This window comes from Excalfactoria chinensis, chromosome 2 (assembly GCF_039878825.1).
Source record: "Excalfactoria chinensis isolate bCotChi1 chromosome 2, bCotChi1.hap2, whole genome shotgun sequence".
NCBI classification, from domain to species: domain Eukaryota; kingdom Metazoa; phylum Chordata; class Aves; order Galliformes; family Phasianidae; genus Excalfactoria; species Excalfactoria chinensis.
In genome coordinates, this window is record NC_092826.1 from 134,698,278 (window position 1) to 134,713,083 (window position 14,806).

Sequence of the window (14,806 nt, forward strand, 5' to 3'; positions counted from 1 at the left end):
AAACAGGGTCAGGCAGGATTCAACACTCCCCAGGATTCAGCCAAAAGTGAAAAACCCTCTTTGCTCATGCTATCCGTTTAAATGCTGAGCTGGTTTCAGCCTCAGCACTTTAAGCTCCCATACGGGATCTCACAGTATTTTAGCATAGGCATTTATCAGGCATAACTCTGAAAGTGTTAAGTCAGTCTACATGCAAACGTTGTCAGCGCTTATTTTAGTAATAAAAGCCATGTTTAATCTATGCTTTCCCCTTTCAGAAATCTATGTATCAATCTACAGCCTTCCAGCTAAATACACTAAGTAGATTAAGCTCTGATTGATTCAAAATGTTTTCCACTATACTATCAAAAGTCTACAGATCAGCATAAATACCATGAGGAATTTTTTTTTCCCTCCTTTGGCAGATTTACAAAAGCAGAGCTTAACTTGAATTGAAACGAACTCCTGCATTTTTACAGGGCAAAAAAGAAAAAAAAGCCTGTCAAACCTCCTCTAGTTCTGCTTTACCTCCAGATCTGGTAAAAGCCTGTGATTAATAGCACAGAGCATCTATTCTGTCGTGACAACAGTAATAGCGTTATGAAGAGGAGTGTTCCCCCTGTGCCCACCATTCATCTCAGCCACCAGGAGTCACCCTAAAGGCAGCACTGCTGGGGCTGCAATCTGTCCACGGTGCAGGCAGCTTTACAAAATGGGGGAGTAGGGGTGATACAGATGACAGTAAAAATACTGTAAGTGGCTTCTTCAGACTGAAAATACCAATATTTTTATTTCTGTAACATACACAGGAAAGGTGATAAGCAGGTCATGAACCTACCAGGTGCTCCAGGGAGGCTCCGCTGCCATTGCTGGCAGTGGGGAACTTCAGCATCAAAAAGAGCACTTGCTCACAGAGCAACATGCCCAACTTGCTGAGATCTCGTTTCAGTGGTTCTTCGCAGACTGTCTGCTGGAGGTGTCTGCACAGATGGAACAAGATCCCTACATATGCTCATCATTCACCCCAGGAGTGCACTGAGACAGCAGTGGTGCAAACCAACGTAGGTTTGAGCATCCCAGCTCTACTAAGGAGGTGGAGGAGACATCTCCAAACATCAGTAGGAATGGAGGGAGGTAAAAAGTAGCCCTGGGATGGTAAATTTTGAACCTAGCTCAGATTTAAAGAAATTCCACTCAGCTGAGTTTGGCAGGGTAATGCTTCAGCCTCTCTAACAATGCTGTCTGAACTCTCACAAACTCCTTACCTACTCACCACTATGCCATACCCAGTTCCTTCTGGCATCTTTCTCCATCCATCCATGCATTCAGAGAGCTGACACCAGGATGCTGCAAACCCATCTGATCCTGCATCCCCACAGCTTGTTCACACAGCACTGATCCTACACCCAGCTTCACCTCCAAGTGATGTAGAGCAAGGGAAGATACTCAGCTTCCACAATACACCTTCGGATTTGAGTGAAGTTCTGTACTCCATCACTTGAAAACACGTATTTAAGATTTTCCTAGGATTCCTTCTCTTTGTTGCTTGATAAGTAAAGGAAGTTTTCATACCAACTTCAGCTCTATGTACTTGGGCTCAAAGTGACATTTCTAAAGGGATGTTACAATCAGATTTCTCAGATTTCTGTTAAAACATTCTCCAAGTGAACAACAGGATCAGAGGTCTTATTGCATACACAGTACTTAGAGAGGTTACAGAACCTGGCTTGGTATATATCCAGACCATATTTGGTTCCTTGATCATCTCAGTATATTAATATACAGCTAACGAGTAAGTTCATTATAAAGGACAAACCTGAAAGTCAATGTCAGCCAAGAAATTGCCTGAGCAATGCAGTAATTGAATAAAAACACACGTCAGCAAAACACAAGTGTCACCATGGGCTTGGAGTTCACCAGTGTGACAAACTTCTCCTGTCAGCATGCTGCTGTGTACAAGGCTATATCAGAAGACCTTGTGTACTGAATGATGTTTTACAGCAAAAGATGGGTACCAACATGCACGCTTGACCTACAGAGTCAAACCAGCCTGCCCATAACTTCAAATTCATAAATAGAAATTAAAGAAAATTAGCATTTTGCGAATTCTTAGCCACTCCTCTGGTTACAAAGGGCTTCACAAGGGGAACATTGACTTGTAAATATTCTGTAGTATGATATAAATGTGAATTTAAATATCAGAAGTAATATAAACAAGTATCAGATTTCCACCATTGTGTTTGATGAGTTCGTACACTGATCATAGAATCACGGACTATCCCAAGTTGAAAGGGACCCATAAGGCTCATGGAGTCCAACACCAGCTCCACACAGCAGCACCCAAACCCAACCTTGTATCTCACAGCAGTGTCCCAACGCAATATGAGCTCTGGCACTCAGGGCTGTGCCTGCTGCCCTGGGCAGCCCATTCCATGCCCACCGCCCTCTGGGGCACAGCCTTTCTCTCCCCTGACAGCTCCATGATATTCCTTCAGGCCCTGTTGTTGTCCCTCCCCACCCTGTGAGGAGCTGCAGCCGCCATGATGCCTCCCCTCAGCCTGCTCTGCTCTTCACCCAACAAACCCAGGAGCCTCAGCCGCTCCTCTTGCATCTTCCTCTCTGGACCCTTCCAGAGATGACCCTCTGCCCCACCAGGCCCATTTTCAAGGGAAGGAAGCCAATTATTGTGAGAACCTGTCTGCTTTGGGAAAAATTGTTATCTGTCAAGAGCCGAGTAGCTTCTGGAGCACACCTAGAGCTGTGGCAAACAACCAATCAAGTAAAATCGTTTCCTAGCTTCTTCCCTTAAAATAGAAGCAGCTTCCCCTCCATGTTTCTGTCCTTTCCAGTCATTTGAAAACTGTCACATCTCTGAGTGATTGCAGGTGCCACTAAATAACGAAGCAGCTCTGTTCATTAACACTTTGTGATTTATTACTTTTGGACTAAGGGAAAGAAAAACAGCCTGAAAAAAAAACCAAACACAACCAAACAGAATTCTGACATCACGTTATTTCCAGTCCAGAACTTCAGACAAGTGTTAGAATAGTGAATTTTAGGCAAATGCTCACCAGTCCCCAGAAACGCAGTGTTAAACATACAATTTCAGACAGTCCTGCTGATTTAGAGTGTACAAAAATCATAACTAACTGCCACCCTATATGCTGTGTCCTACCTTCATATAGCCAGTCGCTGAGCCCATTGAAAATAACACCTTCTTTTCCCGTGGAGACCACTCGAATGGCTTGTTTCCCCACATGGGCACAGTAATAGATGTTATTCTCAAAGATAAAAATCTAATTTGAAAGGAAAAAAGAAAAAGAGAAGAGCATTAAGCAGTGGCTCCATTTTAAGACGTTGCATTTTACTTTTACAATAATTGGTAGTAAAGAAAGCTCACATATCACATTTCCATAGCATTTTCATCCTAAAAAAGATTTTCACAGCTTGCTTCCAAAGTCATCAACCACTAGAAAGAGGCTAATTTACAGCAAACTGAAGCCCTGGTCCTTCAATACAAGCTTTATTTTTCTTGGTCCTGTCTTCATTTCAGAAATCGAAGAGTGCAGTGAGATGGCATGAAATGAGGAACGCTACCTCTCCAGATTTTGAAGTGCTTCAGGCCATGGAGCTGATGGTGACTAAACTGGTTACTGGAAAACGTTTCTTACATGTTTCCAATAGATTTACTGCTACCAGATCATTTTTGGGAATCAGACTGTTTAGGTGTTTAAGAGATAATGAGTGAGCCAAACTTTAGCCAGCCATTTAAATATATACATATATATAGGTAGATAGATTGGTAGGTCTATGGCACCATCTGGTTAAATGTTTAAGTGTCAGCAGCGAAACAGAGATCCTCTCCCTCTTTCCCTCAAAGTGAACCACAGCCTATTCTTATTTGGAAAATAACTCGGGCTGCAAAGATGTACTGAACAGAGTACCGGGAAATCTATATAGACTGAAAGACAAAACTGTTTAATAGAGGTCAGCAGACATTTACAAATGAGTTTATAGAAGGTTGGAACTATTGCAACAAATGTTAGGTATCTACAGCACAAAACGAGAACGCAATTTCTCATGCTGCCCTCATGAAAGGATAGAATTGAGAAAAAGTATTTGCTTTCAGCTTCTGTTTCACATCCTACTGTGGTACGTATTTCATGTAAAGATGAGCTGGAAAGATACCAGAAATAAAAAGTACAGGTCCTAATGTAGTTTTAGCAGTTGTTACAGTGAGTTTGCTTACAGATAAAAAGTATGACTGGAACTAGAACTTGCTTTTCCCCCTTTTAGTCTACAAGGGCTTTTAAACTAAGAAGAGTCCATTAATATGTTTTTGAGAGTAAAAAATACATTGTAGAAGAGTCATTCCTGCCTTCATTTTTAGTAAGCAGAGAAGCCATATGAGAGATCCATAGTAGAGAATTCAGTGTGTTAGCTACCTTGCACACGGGAGGGCTGTCAAAGCATAAAAACTAGAAGACCACAGTGGGCAAAATAAGAGGTTGTTTTTCATAGACAATAGAAAAAAATAAAGAATATTTTTTTATACACTATGCATATTATTAGCAGTATGGGGTGGCAGTGGAGATAAGGCAGTGCTGGGACACAACAGCCTCAGTGATGTGGACCATTCGGCTCTGCAGCTCCTCTTGCCACAGCCAAGGCTCTGCACTCTCTGTTGTACATCTTTAATTTGCACAACAGACACCCTGGATTGTCCACAACCCATTGGTGGCATTTGTTGGTAAAAGGGAAGATTAGTCAGGCTAGAACTTGAGAAACCTGTTCTCAGTAATGCACAATGCCCTAAGGGATGCTATCCCCAGACTGCAAAACAATCCCAAATCTCTACATCAACATGTGTGATAGGTATTTGGGCAATCTCTCATGCAACAGGTGCACAGCCAGGTGGAGTTATTCAAGTGATGCAACCCATTTCTTGCCCAGTTTCTCCCAGCAAATGAAGGTTTTGCAATATTTTGTACTGTCTTAAATTTAAAATGAGTCTACAGGAAAAATAAATAAGGCAGAATGACAGCCTGCTCCTGCCCTGTGCTTTGTAAAGCACTGCAATGTTTTCTGTCTTCACTGCTTTGTCTTTCAAAGCGTCATTGCACCAGTCAGGCTGCATAGGGTATCTGGTATCTGCAATGGAAAATAATATAGTGCTCTGACTTCAAACCATCTCCCGTGTAATTCAGAGCCAAACTGCAGCACCTCATAGAGAATTTAAAATTATCCTCCTAACTACAGTGCCTTGTACCCTAAAAACGTCAAGCATAATCAAGATAAAAAATAACTGAAGCAGCAGAAGGAAGATTTCTATGTAACGTATCTTATAAATTAAGAAAAAGCTTTTGAAATTCTGTTATTCATCAAAAAGAGATGTCTTTGGATTACTTCACCTTCTGGTCTAGAGAGATACCAGAGTGGTTTTTTTTAAGCCTCTTTATAATATTTTCTACTGTTTCCATTTTGTGACATTAAAGTAGCGCTTCCTACCAAACAACCAGAATCCTTTGAGCTAATCAGAGAATAATAAATCTGTGTAAAGAAACAATTTAAAAACCTACGGACATCACTTCCACATTATTTCATGCTTGCTTTATGTAGCAATCTAAAATAATATAAAGTGGTAACAGAAGGGGTCAAGCTCAGTTTTGTATGTCTCTCTGTACAGAAGATGAAGAGCATACAGAAATTCCCAATGCCTTCTCTTTTGGTGTGTGTATTTGAGGATTATTTTAGTCCCAAGATCCTTGCAATGTCTACACCTTTTCTGGTGGACAGCACATGACATCCAGCACTGAGTGAAACTAATGGCATGGGAAATAAAGCTGGGCAACATCAGGGGGATATCCCCACCCTGAGCACCGTGCCCACTTTGGTTATTATATTTCACTGCCTCTAACAAATAAGATACTTGGAAGAAGTAAGAAGACAACAAACATCCATATATATCGATTGAAGAAAGCAAAATTGTTAACCCTGTAAAATAAACAAGGAAGTCACTGAGCTATACAAGATAAAAACATGAGACAGAAAAGAGGAAAAATATTTTTAGCCTTTAATTTTTCTTTTCCAAGTATCACAGAAACCAACAAAACCTAAAAGAAAGCTGTTTGAAAATGGATAAAAAAGATTTTCTCCTATTGAAATCAGAATTAGTGTGACACTCTGAGGTGTAATGGAGGACTTGCATCTCTTCCTTCTGGATGTTATAATAGGGTTCAAAAATGAAATATTTCTTAACAAAGATAACTAGAGTGCCCTGAGGGACTTAGATAAAGTCTTCTAAAAAGGAAACAACCAACCAAACTTACTTGCTCACTCCCAGGATAATAAAACCCACAGGGATTTTGCTGTTGCTCAGGATATCACCTAGCATTTTCAGCATAAGCCGCTATGCCCTCAGCCTCAGGTATCAACACATCACTAGCTCATGTGGGCCAGGAAGAAATCTATGCTTGCTCACAGTTTGTATTAGAACTGATTACTGCAAGCTACTTGACAAAACTAACATTAAAGAAAAAAAAGAAATACTATGCTGGTTGGATCAAATGCCTAAGACAGAAAGAGATCTTTTAGTCAAAGTTTAGGTATTTATCCAGTAAAATAGATGTATACTAAACTAATGCAAAATAAACTCAATCATCTTAAAACATACAAGATCCATCACAAAACTGACTGATCCATTTCAGACTTCGTTTGCTACTATTTAAAGGCCGACTATTCTGAACTGAAAGATGTAATACCTCCTTTTATAGTTATTTCACTCCCCCTTGCAGCCAAAGGGGTGAGAGAATGTCCTATTTCCTCAAAGACCACGAGAAAATAAAATGAACACATGGAAATCTGCATTTTTCATGCTTTGATTTATTCTCCAACTTTCAGGAAAAAATCCGAGTTCATGTTCTCTTTGCCAGCTAAATGAACGACATCTTTAAGATTTAGCATCTCCAAATATAGAGTTAATATCTGGATGCTTATTACTTTAATCATGCATTGCAGTAGGGAGAATACTTCCTAAAGCCTTCCCACTGCAAGGTCATCCCAAAGGAGAGTAGTTTACATGAAAAAGTTTGCCTATTTAGCATTGAGAGCTTGGTCAATAAAACCCAGCATTCATGTATAGACAGGCACAAAAGCTTGAACCGGTATTAAATTCCAAATCAGCCCAAACATCATTGCCGTCTGAAAGAGCAACAGTCTCAAAGCAGAAGGCTCAATTAACAGTGGAACACAGCTTTAAATCAACATGCTACTTTCTCCTCATCTAATCTAATGCACTCCATTTTCTTCCTTTTATTTTTTTTAATGTTAAAGCCTTATTTCATTTTTATTGTGTTTTTTTGCAGCACTTGGTTTTTTCCATTTACAGAAGCCTTCAAATAAGCTGGCAAGCCAGTTTACCTGAGGGAGTATTCTGGTGGAATAAATGAAATAGCAGATTCATTTTAGCATTCTGCCTCTCAGAAACACATTTAATTTTGCAGAATCAGTAAAGTTATCTGTGTAAAAGTAATTATCCATGGACTTCACTGTTCTAGATGCTGAACAAATGCACAGAAAGTGATCATCCCTACCCTGATAGCATATTTTTGTAGACTGGTAAGCCTAGAACGGACACAATAGGCTTCGTTCAACATGTGAAAAAAACACACAAAAGAGAAGCAGGAACACTGAAGACAAGTCTCAACTGACTCACAGGTACCCAGAGCCATTTTAAGGCTCTCAGAGTGTCTAAAACATCTTGTAGTATCATAAAGAATGACTGTCCTGGAAGAGCATCTAGAGCCCACATATTTTTAATACTATTCATCTGAACTGCTCTAGGAACTTATGTGTATGAAGACAAATGCAGTTTTCAGTGTCATATAAGTGCACCAGTAAAACCATGAGTCACACTTGGGCAGCTTGAATTCTATTCCAATGCAAGAACCATAAGATCATCCTTACTATAATTATCATTTTACATCAGGTAGACTATTATAAGCCTGTGAAGACTGAGAGACAAAGGATCCCAAGTGCTCCTTGTCCTGTAATGAACTGCACGTCATTCCAATCAAATTACTTGCAGAGCCACAGTCAGCTTCAACATAATACTGAACTCATTTTCCTTCTGCACGGGCAGAGCCACAGCTACTATAAAATTCCTTTTGCTGAAATAACAAAGAAAAATGGTTCTTCATGTAACCTTCTCTATGCATTTGCCAATGCATGTAGGTTGGCATCAACCCTGTCTCATCTTGGGTGTGACCTTCTGTCATCTTCTGTAAGCATGTGGCTCCAAAGGCATGAGCCAGACTGTCCTAGATACCAATGAAGAACTGCCTAACTCCATGGACTTCTCACTCTCCAGCAGCTTTTATAGCTTTCAGGTTGCTTCCATGTCCAAATAAGTCAGTCAAAGCAGCCCATGTAGTTTAGGTATCTACTGCTTCTACTCATTCTAGACAGCCAAAAGAAAATATCAGGTACCTTCATCTACTCAAGATATGGTCCATTAGCTCTCTGTTACTCACAGTGCTAACCATGTCCAAGTCACACTGCTTCTCCTTCACATGGTTTCCTCTACTTAAATGCCAGTCACATCATTTCTTAAGCAGCAGGCACCCATTTCTCCAAAAATGACCAATAATAATCAATGTAAGTAAATGAATGTGATCACTTGAGGTAGATCCAGATTTCTGTATGGTTAGCCAGTCCTAACCACAATATTCCCCAGGATATAAATGGAGATTCAACCACCTGAAACCAATTTAGGTTCTATTTAACGTTCCTACTTTCCTAGTCCTTTACATCAACTATTTCTTCAGTCAAGTGTACGTGAAGAGTCCTACAGCACAATCAAGGACATTTTAAGTTCTTCTTAGTGTGAGACACTTTGTTTATTTTTAAAAATGTTCATTAATTTTTTGGTTGAATACAGCGAGATATAATTTAATGTTTTGAACTGGACTATCTATTAACTATTTACATGCTTTCATGGTGTACTTTACATCACATAGGTCTAAGATCCTCAGAAAACAGGACAGCGTTAGCCTCTTGATGTGTCCAGAAAGAAGAGTATTACCTCTTTGTTTATATACTAAAAAACTGCTTGAGGGCAGTAACAAAGCTGAAGTAGGCAAGCAGGGATTGGAAATGTTAGGTCATGGATATGAGTAGTTTGGAGCATTATCAAGCTCTTCCTGGAAACGTGCACCCCCCGGAGATCTCTCCCTCCACCTCGATTTCTACATTTCATCCAATTCCATTCATATATTCTGAAGATGGCCCCTCTCAAACCAGTTTTGTTTTGCCATTGCCACATGACACTTGGAAGCTGAGGAGTGTGAAAATGAGAAACTGTCAAGAGAAAGATTCCCTTGCTGTTTTGCCCAAGCTAAAACATGTCCTTACTACACAGAATTAGCATGCCCATCTGTGCCCGTGCAGCATCTTGAAGAAGATACGATAATTGTGTTCTCAGTTTGGAATATCACGGAAATCTGGCAAGCACTGCACTGAAAAGGTCTTGGCATTTTGCAATGATAATTCTTACATCAACTAAAGCAGAAAAATGCATCATCAATGCAAAAACAGATTCTAAAGCTTGTTGCTGATTGATTATGCATTATTCAGAGAATAATTATTATCTGAATATGAAAAAATGCATAAATGGAAGCTAGTTGAACATCAGAGCTCACATTTATCACAAGTGTTGTTCTTAATGCGTATGATACAATTACACCAACTCATAAGTTCTTCAAAAAAAGAGTAATAAAAGCATGAACTGTCCCCCCCCAGTCAATTTATATAAGAAAAGTATTTTAATTAGAGTTCTATACCAGCTGCTTTTTAAAAAAGCTTGACTGCATTTGGGATATAAGTAGTGAGTCAAAGCATTTTTATTCTCCTGCATCACAGAGTTCAATTTTGCGGGTTTGGAAAGAGATGCCCAGCAATTATGATGGAGAAGCGAAAGGAAGTTGTTGATTCTTTCTTCACAAAGCCAAAACGTCATCATTAAGATTGATGATAAATGAATGAAACCATTCCATTTAATCAACATATTGCAGAGAAAGAAATTTTGATAAATTATTGACAGAAAAAGTCTACAGGTTCAATTTTTCATACAAGTGTTTAGCTTTGCTGTAATTCAGAGTAAGAAGATAACTTATTCCCAGGGCAAGGACTTAGAGGACATGCTTTCTGAAGGTATGCAGCACACAGATAATGTTTTCTTTGGACAAGGGTAAAATTTACCTCACTTGTTTTCTTCCTAGAAAAGGCCAAAGGTGGCACTTAATAGAGTGAAGTGAGGACTATCCCAATATTAGAAATATTCGGCAGGAAGGCTTTCAAGATAGAGAAGCTGAAAACAGCCTTGAGGACCACTATGACCAGAGAATACAGTAGTACAGATTGATGCCCCTAAGGACAGTGCCGGTTCATAGACATTTCAAAAGCAGTATTTTTTTTACTCAGAGATCAAAGGCTTATATCAGATATAAAGTAGCATAAGAGAGTGACTGAATAGGGATTTGTGTAAAGAAAGGAAATGCAATCAGTTCTGCACAGGAAAGCCACGAGAATTACTGCAACAGAACACTGCTGCACACACTTGCTTTGATTATACATGTAGCAAAGGAAGTGCAGAGAGTTATCACCTGTAAACTGTGCAAAAGTCCCTTGTAAAATAAGCATTAAGGCCCTAATTTTGCTCTCATTGCCCACAACTAGCAAGAAGCCAGAGGGATGTTTTTCCATTCCTTATGTCTTCAGATAAACTACCTTTTATTTCCCCACGCAGTGAGTAGATCCCTGGCATCCCAAAGGCAACCAGGAGACGTATCAGTCTGCACAAGGGTTTAAATGCTCTGCTTCTTGATATTCCAGAGCTATTCTGAAGTCACTGAAGGATCCTGGGAACAGCATTCAGTAGATTCTGTAGACCTTTTCCGCCAGCGATATTAAGGTATCATTTGGAAAGCAGAAGAGTTGATAAGATCCTGTAGTTCTTACAGTCTCTAGACCTACTCTAAAATGGCATGCTAGATGAAGTCCCATTCATCAAACGATGGGAGCAATGACTGAATTCTATGATCTGAAGACACGTTTCATTTTTTTCTTTTTAAACTGGGCACAGATTTTTGTCTCAGTTCTTTCAGCTTAAGTTCTTAACTACATTAATGTTCTTCTCAGGTTTCTACAAGCCTCTTCACATTTTTGACTTTGCATCATTACAAACACAGCCAATTTCCATTTATATTCTGAGAGCAGGCTAGTCCATAACATGTAGGGATTCTAATTACACAGAATCTGCAAGAGTCTGGCCAAACAAGCAATTACTATGGCTGGGAAGATTTTAAAATAGATGTTTTAAGAAAAATACGCTGCCCTATTTTCTGTTCTTTGGGGAAGAAAGAACATTTATTTCACACCGACAAAGAGAACCATGTCCGCTTGGAATTCTTTGCCCTGGATTCTAATGGGGTTATTTTAATTTATGACTGCCTTTTTGTATTAAAGCATATATCAGTAAATGTACTGTTTAGTATGGAACTCTGATTCTGCTTTTAAGTTCTCCTTGATGGATCATCTTGTGTTCTGTAACCTAATACCACTGATGGTTATGTAGGGCATCACTATAAATTAGATTATTTAATATGAGATGATACAGTGTATCATTTTACCTATTTTGCTGAGTTATAAAATGAATATCTGGCTAAGGAGAGCACATGGATTACTTGTTAGCATAAAGAAAACTTGCAACTGGGTTCCTCCAGGAACACAATGTCCTTACACAGTTAGCAATGCAATGCAATACGCCTCTTTCATGCAATGTTTAGTATGATATAAAAACCACCAGCATTTCTTCTAGGAGCTGAGCATGTACTAGAAGGCCTAATGGAATTGTTCTAGAGGCATTTTCATGGCTCAGACAAATGTCTGGGGAAGGTGAGATCACCAATGCAAGCAAAGGTGAGCTGCTCCACAGTACAAGTAGACTAAGCAGCACAAACTAAGAGACTGCTTGTGCTGTATAAAGGCATAGCATTTAAACATACTGTTACTTATGACTGCTTCTTTATAAAATGAAAGGAAACATATAACTTCAGTGGACTGCATCTACAAATCACAGCTAGCAGTATGACAGAGAAACACCAGTGCACTGACTCAAGCAAAGTAAAGGAACATCAACATTTCAGGAGGGAACCGTTTTCAGTGGAACTGACCCCGTGCTAACATGCTTTACTATCAGAAATGATGTGCTTTAGTGAAACTGCAGTGGCATTCAAAGGACCACAGTAACATAACAGAACTCAGAAGTTGTACTACAGTGCAGCAAGATGGTGAATTGCTCTGTGATTTAAAAACAAAAAAAAAAGGAGGAAAATACTCTAAGTTAGCACAGCAGATCCACCAGTATATGCATTTTTGTTAGCTATATACCACGTGTATGCAGTGTGTATGTGTGTGCCCACAATAATTAATGTTTTAATCCTGGGAGGGAGGACTATATATCATTGTCTTCATACTGTAAGTAAAACAGAAAACACAGTAATGGCTATGAAGTCATGGAAGAAGTCTATGGCAGTGACAGTCTACAGGGGAAACACACTCAGTACTAAGCCACTGTATGGCTCTCACATTTAGATGAAAGAGAAGAAGATTTTTCTCTGATTTATTCGTAGAACTTCTACGGCAAACCATCTATTTGATTTTTTTCTTGGAAATCTTTCATGTCCACCAAGTGGCCAACGTGTTACATACAGTACCCATAACTTCTTCCAGTAATGACTACTGAAATGTTTTTTCTTGTCTTAAATGTCATACTCTTTTGTCATTGGGAAGAACGTTGAAATGGAAAGGGACAGCAGAGCTCAAAATGAGGATGCCAAACATTCCCTTAATGAATGAAGACTGCATGTTCAACCTACTGATGTCAGAGAAAGCAACAAGCACATGTAAGAATGAAAAACAGTAGACCACAGTCACCATGATCAAAGAGCAGAGCACCAAAGGAAAAGAAAACCAACAACCAAGCTAACACAACAACACCTTTTCAGTGGTGTCCACTGATTAGAAGGGAAAAAAAGGGAATCTCCAACTGCAGCAACCTACCCCCATATTTAGTACATATATCTCACTGCAGATCTCATAAAGATTTTGACACTGGGAAAAGGGATGAAGGAAAGGTTATTCTGAAACTCTTGCTTTTCCCAGAATGCAGGAACCATGCATAAAGCTGTCCGCTGACTGTGAATTGGGTGTACACAGGGATTAGAAAGGAAGGAACATTTTCTTCCTTGCAACTAAGATAACCAAGCCAGAATTATTACATATAGCAGACCGCAGTTAAATATTGATTCAGATGCTAGTGTAAAAATCAAAAGTGAGAGAAGTGCAGCATAAAAACAACAGTGTAAAAGTCTGTCTGATAACAGTGGAAACAAATAGACCCACAGCAATTATATGCTCAGCAGTTCAAAGGCACGACTGGATTTGAACAACAAATGTCTCAGTACCTCCTGTGGAAATCCTCCTCTCTTGTGATCTGTGCAGGCATTCTGCCTGGCACTAAGCTGGCATGAATTCATGCAAGGAACAACCTGCTAATTAAAGGAGTCACGCCACTTCAGTTCCAGGTGTCATCACTTAACCAGCATTTTGCATCTAGATATCACAGTTAGCACAACATTGCGCTAGGTGCTGACCTTATTTATTAACAAAAAGCAGAGTTGATTGGTTGTGACCCTGTATGGCAGGACCTACCATTCAAATCTATTATATACAAATGAACCCAAGTATTTCTCTAAATCGCATCGTGCTTTTTTGACAGCAATACCTGTAACAACACGCTATTTACCAGCATTAGCATTCACTCTTTGAGAGCACCTGGCAAAGCCCTAACATGGCAGAGGCTGAAAGACTTGTTCTTCATTTCCCTTTGCATTTGCATTTCACTGAAATGGAGATTTCTTAATGCACCTGCTGTGATACATAAGTTATACAACTTTAGAACAGATTATACACTTGATTGCTGGGCAATCTGCAAGAATAAAAGGTAGTTCCTGATTCAGAGGAGTTGACACTGGAAGATTTATTGGCTCTGAATGCCAGAGGAACCCATTTTGACCACTCTCTGGGTTTGCAATTAACGCAATTTATTAATCCAGCAATTAAATGCAATTATGATTCTCTTCCTGCACATCTTAGGTAGTACAGAAAGACAGCTGAAAAAGTAAAAAACTGAACAGCCAGGAGAACCTCAAACATGTTTTTCTTTGCTGAAGGATAAATAATGGGATATGAGAGAGGTCTTTTGAATCCTAACTGCTGCCTCTAAAGCTGTGAAGAACTGCTGCCCCCTGCATCTAATGTGTCACTCATCATTTGTATCCATCAGACTGTTAGAGGGAATTATAGAAGGGAAAATAACATCACAGCAGAAAGCCTTCTGCCTCTGGCAGCTGGAGTATAACCACTCCCATGAGCGGTACTTTAGTGCTGGCAATGCAGGTAAACAAACACTCACTGTGCACTATTAGAGTAGTCCTACTGCTTGTGCCTTCCTTATCACAACAGTGCCCATGTACACCCCCAGCTTGTCCTTGAGGCAAACATTTCGAACCTAGACGTGCTCATTTTGGAGTAACTTAGACAAAAGCATCCTGAAAACCTCAGGGTTTTGGGATTATTTGCACACTTCAGCTACAGACATGCAGTAAAAGGTCTTGCTCCTGAAGCATTCCCTGCCTTCAGGCAAACCAGCTAATGAAATTCCTGCACTCCATTTGTTTTGTTTTTGGTGTTTTTGTTTTTGGGTTGA

At 39.6% G+C, this 14,806-nt stretch overlaps 1 protein-coding gene across 5 annotated transcripts in view; it reads right to left on the reverse strand.

Moving 5' to 3' along the window:
* Positions 1 to 14,806, reverse strand: part of DPP6 (dipeptidyl peptidase like 6) — a 447,472-nt gene that overhangs the window by 70,162 nt on the left and 362,504 nt on the right. For all 5 annotated transcript variants that reach the window (XM_072328927.1, XM_072328926.1, XM_072328923.1 and 2 more), the window contains exon 8: positions 3,155 to 3,275. In XM_072328927.1, coding sequence (XP_072185028.1) covers positions 3,155 to 3,275 — 121 coding nt within the window. The remainder of the gene's footprint in view (positions 1 to 3,154; positions 3,276 to 14,806) is intronic.